Source organism: Thermothelomyces heterothallicus (assembly GCF_042370625.1).
Source record: "Thermothelomyces heterothallicus CBS 202.75 unplaced genomic scaffold P884_scaffold_6, whole genome shotgun sequence".
In the NCBI taxonomy this organism is placed as follows: Eukaryota; Fungi; Ascomycota; class Sordariomycetes; order Sordariales; family Chaetomiaceae; genus Thermothelomyces; species Thermothelomyces heterothallicus.
Genome location: NW_027192567.1, coordinates 1,019,233 through 1,040,207, shown reverse-complemented (window position 1 = coordinate 1,040,207; position 20,975 = coordinate 1,019,233). Strand labels below are relative to the sequence as shown.

General features: G+C 56.6%; 6 protein-coding genes across 6 annotated transcripts; 5 read left to right on the top strand and 1 right to left on the bottom strand.

Moving 5' to 3' along the window:
• Positions 1-975: 975 nt before the first annotated feature.
• On the top strand, positions 976-3,311 carry P884DRAFT_257407 (uncharacterized protein). Its single transcript, XM_069441147.1, has one exon. It carries the CDS (start codon positions 1,199-1,201, stop codon positions 2,942-2,944), a length of 1,746 nt encoding a protein of 581 aa, XP_069299389.1. The 5' UTR covers positions 976-1,198; the 3' UTR covers positions 2,945-3,311.
• A 1,346-nt stretch (positions 3,312-4,657) lies between these two features.
• On the top strand, positions 4,658-6,225 carry P884DRAFT_276271 (uncharacterized protein; the record flags this gene model as incomplete). The annotated part of the gene is made up of 3 exons (XM_069442940.1): positions 4,658-4,759; positions 4,825-5,827; positions 5,999-6,225. The coding sequence occupies 3 exons, from the start codon at positions 4,658-4,660 to the stop codon at positions 6,223-6,225; spliced, it is 1,332 nt and encodes a 443-aa protein (XP_069299388.1).
• A 48-nt stretch (positions 6,226-6,273) lies between these two features.
• On the bottom strand, positions 6,274-6,837 carry P884DRAFT_257405 (uncharacterized protein). Its single transcript, XM_069441146.1, has one exon. It carries the CDS (start codon positions 6,709-6,711, stop codon positions 6,307-6,309), a length of 405 nt encoding a protein of 134 aa, XP_069299387.1. The 5' UTR covers positions 6,712-6,837; the 3' UTR covers positions 6,274-6,306.
• A 709-nt stretch (positions 6,838-7,546) lies between these two features.
• Positions 7,547-9,730, top strand: P884DRAFT_276270 (uncharacterized protein; the record flags this gene model as incomplete). The annotated part of the gene is made up of 4 exons (XM_069442939.1): positions 7,547-8,049; positions 8,080-8,229; positions 8,305-8,630; positions 8,817-9,730. 4 exons carry the CDS (start codon positions 7,547-7,549, stop codon positions 9,728-9,730), a joined length of 1,893 nt encoding a protein of 630 aa, XP_069299386.1.
• A 1,261-nt stretch (positions 9,731-10,991) lies between these two features.
• P884DRAFT_268361 (uncharacterized protein) lies at positions 10,992-11,767 on the top strand (the record flags this gene model as incomplete). The annotated part of the gene is made up of 5 exons (XM_069442187.1): positions 10,992-11,085; positions 11,182-11,268; positions 11,322-11,396; positions 11,463-11,521; positions 11,687-11,767. 5 exons carry the CDS (start codon positions 10,992-10,994, stop codon positions 11,765-11,767), a joined length of 396 nt encoding a protein of 131 aa, XP_069299385.1.
• A 7,574-nt stretch (positions 11,768-19,341) lies between these two features.
• Positions 19,342-20,352, top strand: P884DRAFT_257399 (uncharacterized protein). Its single transcript, XM_069441145.1, has one exon. It carries the CDS (start codon positions 19,394-19,396, stop codon positions 20,228-20,230), a length of 837 nt encoding a protein of 278 aa, XP_069299384.1. The 5' UTR covers positions 19,342-19,393; the 3' UTR covers positions 20,231-20,352.
• Positions 20,353-20,975: the final 623 nt, after the last annotated feature.

Here is a 20,975-nt window from a genome sequence, read left to right as displayed (position 1 = left end):
GGCGCAATCGCTGCGTTGATGGGGGCCCAAAAGTACAACGGCCGCCAAGTCGTGGAGGGACCTCGTAGTGCCGCGTTGGGAGGAACTTCCCCACACGAGAATGCGACCCGCAGAGGCTCCGGTATCTCGCTATTGACGAGGACCCGCGGCCGCGTCCCCGAGACAGGCCTGGTACCTGCTTGCCCACTCAGCAAGCAATTTATCTCGCTCAAATCCTAGCAGCCGGCCCTATCTTCTGGGTATCATCCCTCTCTCTTTTCCCCAGCCCATGATCTCGCCAACCGTGGCCCTGCTCTTCGTCTTTCTTCTCTCCTGTATCTCGTCAACATTTTTTCACATTTCTTTTTTTTCCTTCCTACTTGGGCACTTTTTATGTTGTTCGCCTCAACGGACCCATAGGCTCTCACAAGAATACCCGCCCTCTGCGCTGCGACACCAACGACTCGGCTGGCCGTTATCGGGAACGCCAGTCTCTCCACAGATTTGTCTAAACGTTATCTACGCTCCGCCGGGAAGCTGCCGCGCTGCCGCTGTGGACTCCTCGTCGGATCTGGGGAATTTCTCCTGCACTGGCCTTCCCCGCCTATCAGCAACCCGAGGCAAGCAGACTTGCACGCTCGGTATCAGATACCGCCAGATCGGGCACCGCAGCCCCAGGATTTCACTGAGGGGCCCCCCGCCATTTTTAAATCGTCTATCAGCCCGCCTACTCCTTGGTTTCTTGTTTGCCTCGACCCTAATCGCGTCCCGTATTGGCACTTGATAACACCGGCGTTGTCGCCCGCCTGGAGGCCCTTTGTAACACGACATATCTGCTTGCACAGAGCCTCTTGTTCAGGGGACCCTCGCGGGCAGACCCATAACCCCCATATCTCTCACACACCCTCCTCCTCCCCCCCCCCCCCCGCGGCCTTCCCCTTTCTGGTGTCGATTTCACCGTCGCTCCATGGATATCACCCGGCTAGTTCAGCTCCTGACTGCCATGTGTGATTTCCGATAGGACGTTGTCGTCTGGTCATTACTCCTTTCTCGCTAGCCCTCCCCATATCCCTTTTATTTTCATGTCATCGACGCCCACCCCAATCCCGGTGATCACCATTCGCGCTGCTGCCTCACCACCGCCAACCTGCGGCACCCTCGAGGCCGCAGGACGCCCCTCACCCTCGGAGCGTTGATCGGCCATCCAACAATATCAGCAATGTCGGCACACTCGGCTTCTCCATCGTTGCAATCGCCAACCAACGGCCTCGCGGATGAGAGCAGGATGCCCAAGGGACATTGTCGATACATCCTTCTCCAACCCGAAATCAAGGGCCAAAGGTGTGCTTGTGTCAACTTCACACTCAACAAGGGCATCCCCGGCTCTACCTGCGAATGTGGCCATCTGGCATGTTACCACAACAGAGAGCCTGATGTCTCTGCAGACCAGAGGCAGGAGCTTGAACAGTTGAAGCGGCGGCTGCAGCATCTCGAGGAGCAGCTCTCCAGGGGGCAGGAGGACGTACTGGACAGCGTCGTCAGCAGGCTGAACGAAGTGGAGGAGCACCTGGAGAAGAGCAAGGAAGAAGTCGGGGAGCAAATAAAAGGGGCTTACCGGAACGTCAGCATCAGCTGGCGGTCTATCGAACAGGCGGAGCGCAGGAGCCAGCAGCACGACGAGCAACTCCGCCACATATACGACAAGCTGCGCGACCACGACGAGCAGCTCGACAGGGTGCATGCCGGACAGCTCGAGCTCCGAGATGCGGACCTAAGCTTGGAAGAGCGCATTGAGAACCTGACCGAGACGCTCGAGGAGGAGGAAGAAGCGCGCCTCGCGGCGACGCTCGCCGCCCGGCCACTGCGGAGGAGGTCAACATCCGACACGTCCCGCCCAAGCGTCCCGTTGGGCCCTTTAGGGGCGGGGGCCGCCCACCAAGTCCCGTACCCGTCGCCAAAGGGTGGCCCCATCAGAACCAGCACCTTCTCAGAAGTCTGCGACGGAACCGGGCGCGACGCCAAACGCTCAACTCGCCATTTTTGTCGGCGCCCCTCCTCCCCGCGACCGGCACTCTCCCCACCTGTCCGGCCCACCGGCCCCTGGACGGTCCACATCTCCCTCCTCCCCCATGCCTCTGTGCCCATGCCCTTCGAGCGCAACACGACTGCCTACCAGCGCTGCCTCTCGCGGGGCCTGCATCGCATGGTAGCCGTGCAAGGCCGAGACGCGGCCTCGTTCAAGGAGGCCGTCGAGAAGGCCTTCGGGCAGTTCCTCCGCGGGCGCGAGTGGATGCCGCTGCAGGCGAAGCTGTGCGACGCCGCCACGCTGCAGGGCCTCCCGATGCTGCGGCGGCTGGACGACCCGAAACGCCGCAACCCGCGCCTGGTCCTGGGCGGCGACCCGGCGTGTGACCACGAGTTCCTGCGCCGCCACTGCGCCGTCGTCGACCCGCACGGCGTCATCGACTCGCTGTACATCGCCATGCGCAACCACACCATCAGCTGGCACACGCTACGCCACGCGCCCGTGTTCATGGAGGGGCTCGAGGACTGCTGGGCCTACGACCCCCTGCTGGATAAGGATCCCTTTGACGACGCCGACATTGCGGTCGATGACGAAGCCCGGCCCGCTGCGGGAGACATCACTACCGCGCTGCCGCCTTCTGCGGGCGGCGTGGCCGGGCTCAAGAGGCCGCTATCGGAGATGTCCCGATCCAATAGCTTCGGCTCGGATGGGAATTCTTCTGGTGCAGCCGCGGCATTACTGGGGTCCTCGTCGTCATCATCATCATCATCATCTTCTTCTTCTTCTTCTTCCTCCTCCTCCTCCTCTAACACCACCTCTACCGCCGCCGCCACCGGAGACATGATGGGTGATGAGGCTCGTGTCAAGAGACCATGTCCTGCCCCGCCGTCAGCGTCGATTGTGGAGATTCGGAGGAGGGATACCATCAAGACTGCTTGAGCGGTGGAAGCACATACGTATTCACCATTTGTCGAGCATGGGCCCGCGTGAGAGCGGGAACTTGAAATGCGTCATGAACAGAACAGAACGCGCACATGAGATAGACTGGGTCGCTCATAGAGCACGACGACTGGGGGGTAATGTTATAGACTCTGCGGGTGTTTTGAGGACTGCTTGGAAGTGGTCGCGGCGTTCTTTTACCTTTTTAAGGAGAAAATTGCGGCGGACAGCGAGTGCTCGAGACACAAGGCCTGCCATGACGGTGATGTCTGCAGATCTCGAAGGTCGGGAGAGACGATATGTGCGCCTTTGCGCTGCAGTTCGCAGTTTGCGAAGGCCCAACTGGAGTCGGATGTTGGAATCAAACCTCTGAATACTCCCTTCCCTACCCCCTTCCACCCGAATGATCTCTTTGCGTGGTGACACTGTTTGGGGAGCAAGCCGGATGTCGTCGCGATGTCAGCGCACGGAGGGAGAACAATCGTGCTACAACGGGTGCTCGTCTATTTTCCCTTCCTGGCTGGATGCAGAAGATCTTCCACACAAGTGCCGGCCCGCTTTCGGCAGCGGCCCCTGCTCTTGCTCAATTGGATGATGTGCCGGGTCGGTCTCAATCCTCGTCGGGTGTGCCCGAGCTAAAGCGACCAGTCATCAGGACCAATGGCGCAGAAGAGTGAGGTTACACAGGGGTTGAGGACAAGGAGCAGGTGGTACCATCCGTTGCCGCTCAATGTTGGCCGCCACGCTTGGTCGTAGATCCTTTCTGCTGCCATCGTCTGATGGAAACCGGCTCGTGTTGAAAAGAGCGCTCGAAACACCTCCATTCTGCACACCGTAACCGTAGAGTACATATTATCGGTAGTATGCGCATATATTGCTGTTCAGCCCTTGAAAATCAAGGTCGCGAGAGAGGCACACTTGAGAAACCATTCGCTCCCAAATTGTCGGGCTGCATCTCGTTATTGAAGGCGCTGGGCGGTTGTGTAAGGCGCGGAAGCTGGCTGCTAAGAGTGAAGGAGGCATGCCTTTGGGATCCGCCAAGGCTGGCGAGTGAATCTTACGCTTACGAATCATGGCTGGGAGTAGATGCTTCACCCATACATAGTATTAGAGATTCTGGATCTAGCGTCTCAGTCAGGTTTCAGCCAATGCGAGGGTCCTCATGAATATCGCAGAGCATTTTGGTTTCCGTCTTCGAAATTCGGCGTGCTGAAACCACAGGCGATGGACTGCAGAAAACCTACCTTAAACCACTACGTGGCGGGAGATATTTGTAGGCAACCACCAGTAACTATAGTACTCTGTAGTTTGTAGTGGATCCGAAGGGGAAGGCACGGGCCGCACAGCTTAAATGACTGGTAGGTGCGGCAACAATTTAACTAAGTACTGCAATGTATCTCCTAGCGCAGATAAGGCGTTGAGATACAAAATTGCACTCCGCACTCAACTTCCGATCGCGCGCCACCAGCAGCAGCAGGGCAGCCTTGCAAGGGCCCAACATCGCATCTTTCATCACGTCACGCAGCCGGCCTTCTTGACGATCGACTTGTCTCTCAAATACCCTCTTGGTCCCCGATCCTCTAGACATTTTTTTTTTTTTGGTTTTTGGTTTTCAAGCCTTTAATTTCGTTATTTCTAGCACTACGAGAAGAATCACAACGCTCGATAATCAACATCCCGCGCGGCGCGTCGCGTCGCACATCCCCGCCCATCATGGATCTCGACATTGAAATGGACGTCGACGACGTCCAGGACATGCCGGTTCCTGCGATTCCGGCGGCATACACCGAAGATGTGGTTGCCGAAGACGAACAGGTTCGAATTGGCGGCTTGATTCCCACTTTCGCTCGGTGCGATGCGCTGACTGCCGCTCCTCTCAGGAACCCGGAGAGGTCGAGGAGGGGCCCAACGGCGGGGACAATGGCGACGCCTCAGACAAGGCCAAGGCGCTGGTGCCGTACAAGGTGCACATCAAGGGGCTGGACACATTCAATCCAGACGACGTCAAGGGTTATCTAGCAGAGCACTACAGCACGAGCGAACTCAACCGCGTCGAGTGGATTGACGACACATGTGCCAACTACATTTTCAAGTCCGATCGCATAGCACAGGAAGCTCTCGTTGCGCTCGCGGCAGTGGAAATCGCCGACGTGACGCAGCTGCCCCCGCTCGAGAACATACCCGCTAAGAGCTATTCGCAAAAGCCCGAGTGCAGTTTGCTCGTTCGATTTGCTGTGGAAGGAGACAAGAAAGTAGCCGGGGCTGCGGAGCGCAGCCGGTTCTACCTGCTCCACCCGGAGTACGACCCCGGGGAGCGCCGACGGCGGGGTGAGCTTGGCCGGGGAAGATACCGAGATCGGGACGACCGCTACCGAAGGGACAGAAGGGACGACAGGCGGAGGGATTCCCGAGACGAGGAAGAGCCCGAGTCGTTCGACGTCAACCTCTACGACGATGACGAATCGGCGCTGGCGACACGGGCCCGGAGACGCTCGCGCCCGAGGCGTCGCTCCATGTCTCGCTCTTCCGATACCAGGGGGGCTGCTCAGCGAAATCGAGACAAGGAGCTCTTCCCCGACAAGCTATCAGGGAGTTTGGGACGCAGTTTGCGTGATCGGTCCGCCTCGCCGGTACGAGACCGCGACGGGGATGCTGAGATGGATCTGGATGAGGCCGCGCGGGCAGCTGCAGCGATGCGCAGCCGGGAAAGGGGGCGCTCGATAAAAGAGCGCCTGTCGCGCGACAACAGCACCAAGGAGTTGTTCCCGTCTAAGGAGATCAACAGGAAGAAAGAGCTGTTTCCTTCCAAGATCAATCCATCGGGTGCTGGCGGCGGTACGGCGCAGATGGATAAGGTCAACGACACGACGGTGTTGACGACTGGTATGTCTCGACTCTCTCTCGCGGCGAGGCTGGCGCAAGTGCTCTAGTCTCAACACGTACGCACACACACACACACACACACACACACACTCTCTCTCTCTCTCTCTCACAACGACAAATCTGTCACCACCAACCCCGCTCACTCGGTTCGCTCATTGACACACGCCTCAGCAAGTCTTGCAGACCGGATTACCGCACCAAGCACGGGCGGCTTTAGCATACGCGGCATGGCAAACAAGCGCAGCGATGACCAGGGCATAGCCATCAAAGGCACCGGGCCAACGGTTAGGGAACTGTTTCCCGAGAAATTTGGCACCAACGCCGGAAAGGAACTGTTTGCCGAAAAGCTCGAGGGGAGGGGTAAGCGAAGACAAAAAGCGGAAGACATGTTTTCCTAGCTGTAAAGAGAGTGGTGTTGGGGGTGGGGGAGGGAAGGGGAGAATAAGGAGCCAGTCACCGCCCAGCGGCACCGTGCCAAACTAGATGGCGAGTGTGCTTTGCGGTCGTCGACGGGCAAGACTCGTCGCTTCAAACATCCACCCCTTCACAGATGGCCACGAGATAGGAGATGGCCACGAAGGGGCTTGCCCATGGTTCCCCCCTCGAATAAAATGACGAAAGCAGATATCCGCTGAGGAAACGGACCAGTGACGGTTTCCGGCCGACAACATTGACTTGGGCTCGGCCGTTGCTGATGCAGCAAAACCGTGTTGACCGGGTGGAAAGGGAGAGTGATGTGGATTCGATCCATCGTCGAATTCAATGATAAGACTGGAATGCGGCACAGAAACGAGCTTCCATGCTGGCGTCGGCGTCGGCGGGTATAAAATAACAGGTTTCAGTCTTGGCTTAACTCCCACTAAGAGGAGTGATGCCCCACGCATCTTATGTGTTTGTGCCTGGTCTGAGTTGGATTCCGAGTGATTTATATCTTGGGCCTGCCGACCTGAATCTCGCCGTTGTCAGGTCCATCAAGCGACCTGTCCCTAACCCCGTGAAGTAGAATCGAGACAGAGACGGCACTTCACGAGGCGTTGAACTAGTCGTTGAACTAGTCGTTGAACTAGTCGTTGAACTAGTCAAGATAGATATATTCTTATAAACTCCGATGAATTTTCCCGTTATGCTGGATGAACGTCGGGCAACGCCTTTGTGCCTGCATGTTGCATCGTATGAAGCTGAGGCTGCATGGCATGGCATGGCATGGCATCACCCCCCTCTGTCTTGAGGCCCTTTCACGAGGTTTTCTCGCAGCCAAGTGACGTGTCGATGCGGAAGTGAAAACTCAGCCCCAGGTGATTGAGTAAGTTCCGGTTTCTCCCCGGCTCTAGGCTGGTGTTATTAGGTGCCGTTACTCGTTATATGTAAATGAGGGTGGATTGCCCCTTCCTTTTGTATCGCTTGGTCATCTAATCCGATATCGAGGGATAGGTGCCTGCCTTACAACGGCCCCTGACCGACCTTCAACCGCTAGCTGCCACGAAGTGACTTTCTCCTGCAAGAAATCCCATCGCTCCCTCTGGTAAGTTGGCAAAGCTCATCATCCACCGCCTTCGTCCATTCTCTCTCTAACAGCCATACTCTTCAACCCTTTCGCAAGTTCACCTCGTTACCCACACTCGATCAACCAGAAAACTGTGACTCGAATTGTCCTGCTCAATAGGATAAGGGGGCAGTTTCGTTCGCTTGCTTACCACTTTTGTTTAACGCAACAGAACCATGGCCGACAATACGAACCCAACCAGCAGCTGGTTCCGCCCTTTCGGCCGCTCCAACACCAGCAACACAAACCAGCAGCAGCAGCAGCAGCAGCAGCAAGAACAGCGACAATCACCGCCACTGCAGACCCGCCAAACCTTCCATAATGTCCTGACACACATATCTACCTCGACCGATTCTCCCACCAACGAGTCTCCGCCTAGGGGGCCTGGTCATCACTCTCACCATCACCAGAACCAGCATCATCAACACCATCACCGGAAATCCGCCGGCGCTACACTCCGCACCGTGTCGAGCTTCCTCAATCTTAAGAGCAGCACCAGTAAGAGTGGGGGCGGAACCGGTAAAAGCCATGTCTGGCAACTCTCTTCGAGATCTGGGAACGGAGCAGCAACAGTGGCAAAGTTGGAGCACGACCCGACGATACGCGCCCCAGCGTCTCTGGCTATGCTGCCGCTGACTGATGTTGACTATGGCTCCCCTTCATCTTGCGCGGACGGGTGGTATGGCACGGAGATTGGAACGAGGAGCAGGAGCGGGAGCGGCAGGAGCGCGGGGAGGGAGAGCCGGGACGGTGAGGGGGGAGGTGAGAGAACATGGCATAACCCGAATGTCATGCAGATGACCGAGATGCTGAGCAGCGTGATGACGAGGATGGCACCCGGGGACAGGCTGGATCCGACGTGAGAATCCTTCTTCCTCCTCCCATTGTCCCGGTCCCAGAGAAGGCCGACTTGACCCGCTGACAAGCCAGACAGTTATCACTCGTGCATTTTCTCCCTTATTGAAGGCTTTTATAAGCTTACACGGAGACTGCAAGACGTCGAGGAACAGCTCGCTGAGATAAAAGACCTGCGCGAAAGGGAGCTCGACCAGTTCCGCGGCATGACCAAGGAGTGGATGGAGACTAGCGAGGCCTACAAGGCAGAGGTCAAGCGTCTCGAGCTTTCACTGGCGAAGGAGAGCAAGGACGGCGTGGCCAGCGTTGCCTTGGCCCGCCATGGGAGCCTCGTTGACCGGGTTGGAAGTAAGCGGTTCCACGCTCGGCTGGAGCGGTTGAACGGTTTGCACGATCAAGGTATTTGTCCCGCACAATAGTCCCTATGAGAGGAAAAGTTGACAACAGTCAAACAGACACCACCGGAGAGGAGCATGCACCGCATTCTGGAACACAACCGGTTGGTCTTGCCGAAGAAACAACGAGCTATAGGACCCTGAGTACGTATGAATATGTTCAAAGTGTTGTGCTCGGAAACTAAGTGGACTCGAGGCTCAATCCCCAGAATCCTCGATTCCCAGAACGATGTTACTCTGAGCCGTATTCTGGAGCAACGCGAGCTCGAAGAGCGAATGGCCCATCAGCGACGGGGAGAGGGCAGAATTAGAGCCGCTCCAGTTCTTATTCACCCGCGAGGTGCTCCCGAACCACGCGATTTTCTCGGAGACACGCTGAGAGCTGCCCGGCAACCTCCCGTGGCCATCGTAGAACGAGATCCGTTCGCCGTGAAAGCACAGGAGAATCCTACCGCTGACAGTACCGTCAGACCCGGGCTCGAAAGCCATTCGTCCTCGTCAATCGGCAATGAATCGTCGTCCTCGTCGTCATCAACACCGTCGTCGGATTCGCAAACCGATGCAGGAGAAGAGTTCGTCCACTCCTCAATCAGCTGTTCTGGTGAATCGAATGATCGACCGAGAAAGCGTAGACAGAAGCAGTCGATTTGCTCCGAGTCGAGTTATCAAGCGTATCACGGCAATAGGGAATTTCCGAGGGCGGGAGAGGGAACTGGTGAGTCTTCAGGTCAGCAGAGTCAGCAATCTTTGTTGGGTCCGCCGTTGAGAGAAAAGGGCCGGCGGCGGCGTTACTCGTTCGAGATTGGGGACGATGAGCTCTTATCCATAGCTCCTCGCTCTGGCAGTGAGGGTCCTCACCATCCGCGAGTGCCATCAGCCGGAGAGGAAACTCGCGTTGAGGGAAACCGGTCGCTGGGGATCACTCCAGACTCCGGGGTCGCTCAAGTCAGCGCAACGGCAGCCAAGCCATCATCGAACTGGAGTCCGGGTTCGATCAGCCATTCCACCTCCGCCGATACCGTTCGATGGGTCGGCGAAGACGGCTGCTGCGGTGACGGCGCACCTGAGGGCAGCAATACTAGACAAGGGCAGACCAAGGCGAAGCCGTAATCGTCTCGTGTCCGTCCTCGAACATGGTCGACAAAGCTGGTCAAGATGCTCGAAGATGGCTTCTAAAGGGCTACACGGGAGGAAGGCTATCGGGCTCTGTGTGTCGGCTCGTTCCAGAGACTCCTCTTCTCCCTAAAGAAATTGCGATAATGGTACGAGGGATACATCCAAAAAAGGAGCGAATCCGTGGCTAGCGAGTATGTCAGCGAGTATGTCGGCGAGTATGCCACCGTCTATTTGCGGGAGGGCAAGCTGGTGCAATCCAGGGCCGCTCTCCCTTCGGCGTGTTTCTCGGATTACTTTCCCAATAATCTACATTGAAATGTCCTCAGTTTGAAAGAGCCTCGTCAGCTGCCCTCGCCTGCACCGCTCTTCGCGCTGCCATTAAGGCACAGTACAGGGAGATCTAAAGGAGCTGACCTTGGGGTCAGTCTCCGAACTCGACTACCAGCAAGTCTAGTGGTCGCTGTGCAAGTTGCTCTGGGAAGCGGGCATTGTCCTCTCGGGAAAGCCGATAGGGTCCAAGGTTGAGGAGGAAAGGAAAGGGCCCTGTTCATCTGGCTCTCCCCAATAGAAAGTCCTGTCGAGCGTGTTGATGCTTCCATTCTGTTACGCAACTTCATCGCTCGCCGTTACCATCTTGTCGGAGGTACGTTGGAAAGTGCGAACCGGTCACCAGCTTGTTCCCCCCATTAGGCACCGTGCCTCTTTGCAGTCACGAACCGGCATCTCTACGCCAAGGATGTCGAGGTCGTCTCTCTGCCCGGTTCAGCTGCGGAGTGGTTGAGACCCAATTTCCCGCCTACCCAACCACAGCGAGCGGCCAGCATGTTCTCGCAACCGGGGAACTGCCATGCGTTGCCCCGTGTGGTATCACCACGGTCAAGAACAAACGAATGTTGTGGAGGCTTAATACGTTATTTGTCAGCGCCCGGAATGGTCAGGACACTAACTACGGTCGATAGCAATATAGAACCGACCATGGCGGGCCGGAAATGGGCACGACGGCAAGAAGCACATTTCCAAGCGCCTATCCAAGGTCCGCGTTCCGTCTACAAACAAGGAAACACCATCGCCGTATTGTGCCGTCATGTAATGTAACGGTACTCGGCGAGTTTACAAGCTCATACCGACCAAGAACCGAGATCCAGACCGCTCTGCGGATAACGTCTTGCATGGAGTGTAGAGGAAGAGAATTTTCGGAAGGGCCCTGCACAGAGGAGGGGGATGTGTACTGTACTGTGCATGCGTTTGCTACGAAATGTCAACCCTCCTGGCAGACCCGCTCAGTCCGCCCACAGGTGAACAACATTCGGCCACCAGCGTCGCTCTCGGAGCTCCTGTGTCGCCATTTGGTATGAACAAGTAGATAGTTCGGCTCGGGAGAGAAGTTGGGTTCGCGGTCACGTATGTACATCGGTACATAACGTAGGAACACTCGTTTATGCCAGGGGGGGAAGAGAAGGCGGAGGAGAGGAGGGAGAACAAGCGGCGACCAAAGGAGGTGCAGATGCGTCGTACCAAGGAGGACCCAAGGGGTATGTAGCCACTTAGGGAGGGCGTTGGAGGTGTCCCTCTACCTCCCGGTTAGTCGGCATCGGGTGGAAAGAGGTTCCAACGTTTTTCAACAAGGTCACCCTGTCGAGGGAGAGGGAGGGGGGTGTGTGTAAGTGAGACACTTTCAACGTTCATCCCGCGCTAATAATTCAGACTGCCCGATCCCTACTCGGAGGCCCACCGCTACCGTTGCCGCTGCCGTCGGACTCGAGCAGCGCCTCTGCACCAAGCCAAGTATGCAGAGGCCGTCATGACCGGGGGGGCGGATGGGAACTGGGATCGGCGACGGTGCGCTCGGCAGTGTTCCGGGTGACCCCTTTCTTTGTCCAGAGACAATCGGTTTCTGCCCGAACTAATAAGCTTTCTGCACGAAGCATGTAGGTCTGGAAACCGCGGTAGTTATTACACTTCAACTTTGCGCTGTCGTGGAGCCAGCAAAAGAGAGCGGGCAAGTATTGGCGAGGAAGCACGGCCAAGTAGGGTAGCAACGAACGCAGCCCTGTTCTCTCAGCTGCCTCTCAGCCCCCAACCCAGCTCGGTTTTGCAAAGACTGGTGTTAGGACCCGAGGCCATGGTGCGTACGTACACCTAGACACATACAAACTAAACTACACACGTCCCTTGAGCTTAGCGTATGGCACAACTCAACCGATATACTATGATCTTGCAGTGAAGCTGGACGAGAGCGAGAGCGAGGTAGCCCTCAGATCAAGAGGGCCCGGAAAAGCCGGTCTTTGTCGCCCTCCAGCTCCTCCTTCATTCCCTCCCCCTCGCCCCTCCCCCCCCCCCCTCTTCTCCCTAAAATCTCTCCACTGGTCTCCTTTTATCTTGCCTTCTGCCGTATGTGCGGATTACATACAAGGGTTCACGTTTAGCCCTTCATTCCCTTCTATTCAGCGGGGGGACGCCCCCCGGAATCAGAACCAGACTCGTCGGTAACAAATCCACGTCTCATGCTCTCTCGCATGTGTGCGCATCTGAGACAGAGACCTCGCCGTGTCTCACCCGCTCCCTCTCCCCCGTCTAACCGTCCAATCCACCCTCCCAACCAAAAAAAAACCTCACCTAGAGGCCAACGCACGTCTACATGAATTCCCCCCGGAGATGTACATACACACATACACGTACCTTCCACACTGCGGAGTGTCGGGTAATCCGGGTTTGGTGGTATGGCATGTTCCCAATTGGCACAGCTGTATACGGTAGACACCCATCGGTGTTGAAAAAAAAAGGGGGGGGGGGGGGGAGGGGAGCCACCGTGACGGCCCCGAGCGCGTTTTCTCAAGTAGGGAAAGTGAGGGACGGTGTGAGTGAGACATGCAGGCGGGAGCGAGGGTGTTGAGGACCTTGGGGGAAAAAAAAAGCTCGGGAGGAGAAAAAAATAAAATAAAACAACTAAAAGAAGACTACACCAGTAGCGTCGGTACACTACGGGATATTTTGCACTAGTGTGTGAATTCCGTCTACCGCGCTGCACTAGTCTTGTGTGCATCCTCCTTTGTTACCGTTCGAGAAGCCCGGGCAAAAGCAAAGTCCAAGGGCGGAGCGCGGCAAGGCGAGACGGATAGAGGGTTCAGTGCCTGGTTAACGCAGAAGATGGCGTACTACATCATCATCATCATCTCCATCATCATCATCATCATTGTCATCAGCGTCATCATCAATGTTCTTCGCCTCATGCTCGCCACTACTTGTCAAACATGTGTCCTCTGAACATAGTCAAGCGAGGGACAAGAGGTAAGAGCAAAGAAGGACAGAACCGTAAGGGATGAGAGGTGGTCCTTCGTGGATGAACAAGCTCTGTGGGCAGACCGCGAGACACTTGGCCGCTTTTCAGCGTGACATACAAGGCCGGTCCGTTCCATCTTGCTTGCCTGCCTTGCCTTGCTTGCTTGGTGGCGGCGGCTGATACGCCAAGTTACCTACGCGGTCTTGGAAGTACATGAATATATATGTGTGTGTGTGTGTGTGTTGTGTATGTGTGTATATACACCTTGGCCACCTGCTGCTGCTGTTACTGCTACTGGGGAGCCATGAGGAGCTGAACGAGGCGTCGTGGTATACAGACGTACATATAACAGGAACAACAAAAACAACAACAACAACAACAACAATTGCTCAGCAGGGTAGCCAAAGCCGCATGAGCCACGTCACAGCTCATACCTACCACCACCCCTGTGCGGATTCGAAGCCCCAGCCTAACAGGGACGGTCCGAGCCTCCTCGAGTCCAGAGACGCCGGACGGCGCTCTTCTCTTCCCTCCCTCTCCCATTCGATCATCAAGCGCCGGGAGATAGGGAGGATGGCGGCGAAGGGGAGCAGTGAACGGATTAGGTACGTACGCACCCACACTGCCCTGCTGTCCGGGGGAGAGCTCCCCCGAGTTAGGGGGTGGTGGTGGTTTGGCAGAGAGAGGGCCCACCACAACGGGCCGGCAATCTCAGCGGCTGTTCCTCAGCTGCCGTCGGCAAGAGGAGGAGGGTAAGCCCCCCCCCCCCCCCCTTTTCTCCTCCTCTCTGCCTCCCCTAAAGGGGCACAACCGGCACCAAGATCGTACTTGATGAATACGCTAGACGAGAGCAGAAGGCTTCGGGGAGCCCACCAAACTCCCCTCCCAAAAACGATACCTTCCTGGCGGCTCACCAACTGCCTGATGGGCTACTGTACAGTACAGTACAGTGCAGTACAGTTTCAGGGTGCCTGTAAGGGGGGGACGGGGGTAACTATCTTTGTTGCTCACTCATTCGGGGAAGAAACTGGCGAGGACACACAATTCCTTTTTTTCCTCCCCCCCCTTCCCCCCCCGGCACCGGGTTTCCCTTCCCTTTTTTTTCACACCTAGAGTAGAGAGCGAAGAAAAAAAAGGGGAGGTAGGGTAAAAGGGTTGGGGCAGACGGAGGCCCTCAGCTGGGTTCCTTTCCCCCTCTCTCCAATGGATCGTCTTTGCCCCCATAGCCAGACGGGGATTGTGGAGGAGGAGGGAAAAGAGAGGGGAAGGGCCCTGTCTCACGCGCACGCTCAACGGTCACGATCTCGGGGAGAATGGTGCCGGGGTGATTTTTCTTTTTCTTTTTCTTTTCTTTTTTTTTCCACGCCCCCCCCAGCAAAGAGATCTGCACGTCCGTTCTTCCCTGATGATCGATCAGCCTGGATGCCCGGAGTCTGGCCGCCGTACGCTAAGTAGTGCACGTCTACGGAGTAATCCGTACAGTACTTTTACATACAAAGTGATTTATCACAAGGGTCGAAGAGAGGGGAGGGAGAGAATTTTTTTTTTGGGGGGGGGGGGGGGGGAAACAACGAACGGGGCACCACTTCCCTCCCCCTCAGAAGATCGCGGGGAACGAAGACTGAAAACACTTTCCTTATCCAGAGGCAGCCTGGAGACAGCCCGGCCTTGGGGAGGCTGGATGCTCTTTTTCTCACCTATCTCCGCTGCGGTGTGTGTTGTTCTGGTCCCGGCCTTTGTGTGTCCGTTGGGAGGAAAAAAAAAACGGGTAGTTCCTTTGCCAGTCGGCAACCCGCAGCCCGCGCCCTCGAGGCGGCTCTAGTGTAGGTTTTTTGAGCTGGACAGGGGTCAGTCGTCGGACTGTCGATCCAATGGAATGGCCGGGACAGCAAGAAAGACCGTTGACATGGCGGTATTGGCGCCTGCATTTGGTCTAATCGTGGCTTGCCGCGGGTGGAGACCCGGATTACACTAAAGGCAGGGCGACCCGACTTTACCTTACTGGTAACTTATTGCGTAGTGTAGGTCCCTAGCCAGACGCTTGTTTCCCCCCCGTACACTAACTCCATGACGTTGACGCCGTTGCTTGGCCCGGGTGCAAACACCTCACGAATGCGACGCGCGTGATCAGCGGCATGACGGTGAGATCATGTAACAGAGAGACTGTGTGTTTTGTATGCACTGCTGTCCAATCCCCGACGGCAGGGTTCAGCTGAGAACACCCTCGCTGAACAATGACCAGGTAATCCGTACTTCGTGCACGGCACTGAATGGATGGATTCTACACAAGTAATCCGTACACACTGGTGTACGAAGTACGTAGGAGTGTTGAGTGGGGTACCCGAAAACAACCGGACGTAGCATCGCATCTCCCTTCCACTTCTTCAACACCGAGAAGACTTGCAAAAACAGGGGGAAATTCGCTCAAGACTCGAGGCTTCCTCTAGTGTAGCCTTTCCAGGGGTACAGAGGTACGTACCGCGTATGTATGGAGGTATGTATGTACAGTACTCCGTACTTCGTACGCTATGGAAAAGACACTGACGGAGCAGCGTTAGGACTGTAATCCGTACTTACTCCGAAGAGGTCTGTTATTGCGCTGGAGCAGCCAGCGGGGGCGGCCCCGTCTTCAGGCAAGGTCAAGAGAGTAAGGACTTCCCTTTTGGGATGCCGAGGCGCGCAGAAGCCAGCTGAATCGCTCGCTAGATCGTCCCAGGAACGGCTACCGACCCAGGAATGGTATGCCCCCTACAATCCCGTGAGGAGCCAGTGTGTGTACCTACATTATCTACTACAGTAGTGTACACGGGACATGCACAGCTACCTCCCACAACAATGGCCCCGCTGCGCTATACACCGGGTTTCGCGGCCAAGTCGGGCGGGCAGGAGCGCCATTGAAGATCTTCTCCGTGTGGTTGGATGCCCCCGTGCCGGCGCTGTGTGACGACGGTTATTTGCGTCAACGCTAACAGGGTGGATCCTGTCTCTTCCCGGTCCCAGGTCGCCGATTCGGGCTTCAGCCACATGTGGTGCCCGAGCGGTTGGCACCCCCAACTAACGAGGCTTGCCTTTCCTGGTAGTAGCTGTTTCACCAAGCAGCCTCCCTTCTGGGGGGTCTCGGATGCCACTGCCCAGGACCTGCTGGACAGGTTACGCTTCCTTGGGGGGGGGGGGGGGGTGTATTTTTTTTTTTGACGCCATCAACGGTTATTAGTCGGAGAAGCGGCATGGAGCGAGCCTAGTGGTCAACGGCTACCCGCAGCCATTCGTACGCCTGAACCGTCAATTGTCGCTGCGATTTCGCTGGACTCGAATGCAGTCCACGAAAGAGGTCGGGAAAGGGGGAGAAGCAGCCTTGACAGTACGGTTGGCGAATACAATCCCCGAGGAAAACGGGACGATCATGCAGGCCAGCTGCACGGGTCGAATGAAAGTTGAGAGTTTTGCAGATATTTTGCGCGGGCCTGCTCGGCTTCGTGTGTACCATGTACATACAGTGCAGGACATCTCTCCATCAGGCTCGTTTCAATTTGGAGATGATGTGCTGCTTCCTCCGATCTGGGAAGACCGGGATGTGAGAAGAGTGGCCACAAGTCGACAAGGGCCTGAAGGCGGGGGGGTCTGCGAGTTGGATTGGCACTGGGGCATGGGGGCATGCAGAGTATGAAGGACGGATTATTACCCTTTTGTTGCATCGAGAGCTCAGCTGACCGGATCGTAGATTTGGTTGTTGGGGTTCGCGGACAAAACCTGAAACCGGGGAAGAGATAGTTATTTATTCTTGGCGGACACAGAATGAGACCGATGCACGGTCCCTGGCTCCTTCCTGTGCGTGAGGCAGTCCCTCCTCGAGAAGGCAGGACCTTCGTGTTTGTGTGGTTCTAATGAGAAACTAGCAATGACTGTTCCTCCCTTACTTGCAAAGTGCCTTGGGTTGATTGTATGACCAGTTAACTGTGCATGAGACATGCATTTCTGTGCAGTACAACCTGTAGATCGAAAAAAACCCTCCAAACATCCGTATGTTCACAAATTCACGAAAAACTTGCCCGTTTTCCATGTCGGGCGGCGTTCAATGACCGAGAGCGATCGCCCGCCCGTTTTGGAGAATTCAGAAACTCGCCATGACCACCTCTCCCGGCCCGCTCACGAAGCGCAGGAGTTGCAACGTTATCTGCAAACATTGACTGTGTGTCTGGTTTGATCTGGTATAGCGCAACGCAATTCTGACTAGAACATATAGTGGGCGCAGTAATCCGTACACAGGCTGCGTACTGTATGTACGTCCGTACAGGGTACGAAAGGAAGCTAAGCGCCGTTGGGAGTCGACGGACCCCGGAACGTGCATTCAGCGGCTGCGAACCCAAGTGGATGGGTCATTGAAGCCACCCGCAAGGATCAGCACGGACCGGCTCGCTGGGTCCCTCTTTTAAGATCTGGCACGCAGAAAGGAAGCCTTTGGACGGAAACCCCGTTCCTAGCAGCTCTGCTCACACGTAGTTGGCCTGGGACGACTTTTTGCGCGAAAGCCGTCGCAGGAGGACAGACACCCCAGAGCACGTTACTTTTTCGTCTTCTGACGGCAATCAAGCAGGGTGTCTGTTTCAAGTTCGCCTCTCCCCGCCATCTCGGCTGGCCCGTTTTTGCAAGATGAGGACTCCGCTGCAGACGAAAAGCTGAGAGCTGAACACTGTCACCGACACCGCAAGTCAATACGAGAACGATAAAAAAAGCAAGCCGGGTGGACCAATTGACCGGATAGACCCAGAGACACTCGACCCGACAGCGTGTTTCGCTTGTCGTTGCCGTCTTGGTGCCCCTGCTTGGGGGTTGTCAGGCAGCAGCCCTGGCTATAACACTTGACATATAGCTGCTACGACATGGGTTAGGAGATCAGCTCGTGGCTAGCACGAGACACTCGAGATCGTTCTGAAAGTGCCCGTCCAGAAGCGAGGGCGCTCTGCGTGCCATCGTCAGGGTGGTTTTGGTTGCTGTAATTGCCGGCGCTAGGTCTACACTGCGAACCATTCCCGCCATGCCCGTGGCTCAAGGGTGTAAAGTATGATCCATCTTCGCGCATACGTGCACCACTGCTTGGCACACTCGCACCATGCTGTTCGAGGTCCATATTGTCGACAGCATAGCCAGTCGCGGGCCCCATCAACCGATGCAACAAACAAAATGGAAAGTTGGGATTCGATGAGCGAAGCGGTGATACGCACTTCTCCCCAGCAGGAACCGCGCAAAATTTACGGATCGGCAAGGCCGCCCTTTTCAGGGAGGGTTCGACCGTCATTTACTCATTGTCAACGACGAAAGCACGAAAATACAATACTCGCAAACAAACGGAGACAGCTTACCAGAGGGAACTCTGCAAAGCCCTGGAAAGAATCTTTTGCGTCATTGTGCCATTGTCGCCGCCCTTCCGCCTTCGGCCGGGGAGTCCTTTGCATTTGGACTGCCGATCCGACGGACAGATGTTCAGGTATGTATGTACACAGTACACTACTGTACAGTCCATGTTTGGGAGGGAGGCCTGGGCTTGGGGCGGCATCCGTGGGATGTTCGGAATAGACTCCGTGCATGGCGTGGGTGCAAAAGTACATTTGTTACAGATCGTTACCGTTAGTTAACGTTACAGGTATTCAACCGGTTCATTCGGGGGGGGGGGGGAGGGGAGGGTAGCAACATGCTGCCACAGCCCAGAGGTGCTTTGTCTGGAACTACCCTGACTGCTGCGGATAGGCCCACAGCTTTCATTCCGCATTAGCCCAACGACCTGGGCAAGTTGCTAGGTGGTCCCCCCCCGGAGCGTCGACCCCGGTAGCCGATCGCCTGGGCACGAAGCGCCTTGGTCTGCAATTGTCCTCCCCACACCATGCGGCTTGCTTGGTGTATATGACCCCCAGCGCACCACCCCACCCCACCCCCTTCCAACTCCTCGACTCTGTCCAGCCTACCGGTTACGTCTGAGATCTCCATCAATCACCCCGTGCTATATTGGGGCTTCCACCACCAACCCTTTCATCCCCCGTAACCTCCTCGTTACCAACATCATCTCTTTCCCTGTGTCGAGCCTCGCAGACACATCCTCAACCCCGGCTCTCCACTACACTTCCTAAACGGAGAAGAGGTTCTCCTCCAACGAGCGCACAGCAGCACCCATGTTATCGGAACAGTCTCTCAACAAGCGGAACTGGGAGGGGAAGGAGGATCTCCTCCTTCTGGAACTACACGCCGCATATGGGCCGAACTGGACTCGCATCGCAGGGGGGATGGGCATCCGGTCGGCGAAACAGTGCCGGGAGCGGTACACACAACACCTCAAGCCTGGTCTTAACCGTACGCCCATCTCGGACGAAGAGGGTCGGCAGATCATGAAGATGGTCAGCGAGTGCGGGCAAAGGTGGGCACAGATCGCCAGGAACCTGGGCACCAACCGCAGCGACAACCAGATCAAGAACTGGTGGAACGGGGCCAAGCGCAAGGAGACGTCCAAGAGACAGGAGGCGAGCCAAGAACAGCAGCACGCCCACCAGCAGCACCACCACCATCAGCAGCTGCAACCGCAGCCGCAGCCGCAGCCGCAGCCGCAGTATCAACAGCATCAACAGCAGCAGTTTCATCAGCAGCAACAGTATCAGTATCCTCAGGACCTCTCGCCGTCGATGGGGGTTGCCGCGCTTTCCGAGCGACGGGGGATCTTGCCTCCGGTGCCGCTCGAACTTCCTTTGGACGCTGCCCGCGCTCGCTCCTCCCCGGCTCGCTCCTACGACTCCGAGAGGCCGCCGTCCCTCGTATCAGACAGCGGCTCGTCTTGGAGCATCTCGCAGCCGGCGTCCGCCTCGTGCTCGCCCACGAGCTTGTCGCTCCCCCCTCTGCAATATGCGCCGCCCACCCCGCCGACAGCAAACAACTGCCTCCCGCCCCCTCCCGCCCTCGGCCTCGGCTTCGGCTTCGGGCCCGGCCCGGTCCGCCGCTCGTCCGACGTCATGCAGCCGGCCGCCAGCAGCAGCTACTCGCCCCGGAGCCGCTACGCCACCACGGCGCCGACCACGCCCGTCGGCCGGGCCCCGAGTTTCTCTTCCCGCTGGGAACCGTATCCGACCAAGGGGCGGAGGCCAAGCACCGGCTACTCCTCTCAGGGGCACCACGGGTATGAGAGCGAGAGCGGGAAGGCGGACAAAGGATCCCTCTCGTTTCTCCTCAACTGAAGTGGCTGCTGTCTTGATCGTTCTTCCCTTTCTCACCCTCCCTCTCTCCCGGAACCCCAAGACAGTGTACACGGTTTCACGCAATTTGGCGTTTTTTTTTTTTTGGCGGACTCCAAACGAATACCTCGCCACGGCGGGCGCAACACAAGGCATTATTATATCGGGTCGGTTTACTGCTCAGTTTCGAGATACCCAGTTTCTGCTTTTCTTTGCTTTTCTCGCTTATCTCTCTCTTTTCGGTTACTTCCGCTGACGGAGTCTCCCATCCTTTCCCTGCTGTGCTCATCACACAAGCCCTCGACAGTCTCTACAGTAATGCTTCCCTTCGTTGTAAATGTATATATATATAATCCTACCTTGTTGGGGGTTGTGGATGACCGGCCGACCAACGAATGGCCGAGTCGGGAGTGTTACGGCAAAGAGGATTGATTACGATTTTGTATGGCTCTGTATTATATATACTAAGTAATAACCGGGGACCTAGCACCTGCCCAGTACTAGTGGGAATAATAGCGAGCTGTTGCCGCGCATCCTCAGGCTCCAAGGAGAAAATGGTGTTCCCCATGCGTGGAAGCGACTCTGTGGGATGTGCCTGCCCATCTTGGGTTGGGTAAATTCTTCCGTTCTGGCCTTGTAAAAGGGTTCGGCCAAAAAGCCAGCGATCAAAGTTTTATTGCCGCAAGCACGCTAGGGTGAGATGTCTCCCGGCTCCTCGTCGGGCCCTTTTTGTCCGCTCATTCCGTCG

Bases quoted from the DNA above. Each gene is read 5' to 3' on its own strand.
- P884DRAFT_257407 (XM_069441147.1), top strand. From the start codon at position 1,199: ATGTCGGCACACTCGGCTTCTCCATCGTTGCAATCGCCAACCAACGGC.
- P884DRAFT_257405 (XM_069441146.1), bottom strand. From the start codon at position 6,711: ATGCGTGGGGCATCACTCCTCTTAGTGGGAGTTAAGCCAAGACTGAAA.
- P884DRAFT_257399 (XM_069441145.1), top strand. From the start codon at position 19,394: ATGAAGATGGTCAGCGAGTGCGGGCAAAGGTGGGCACAGATCGCCAGG.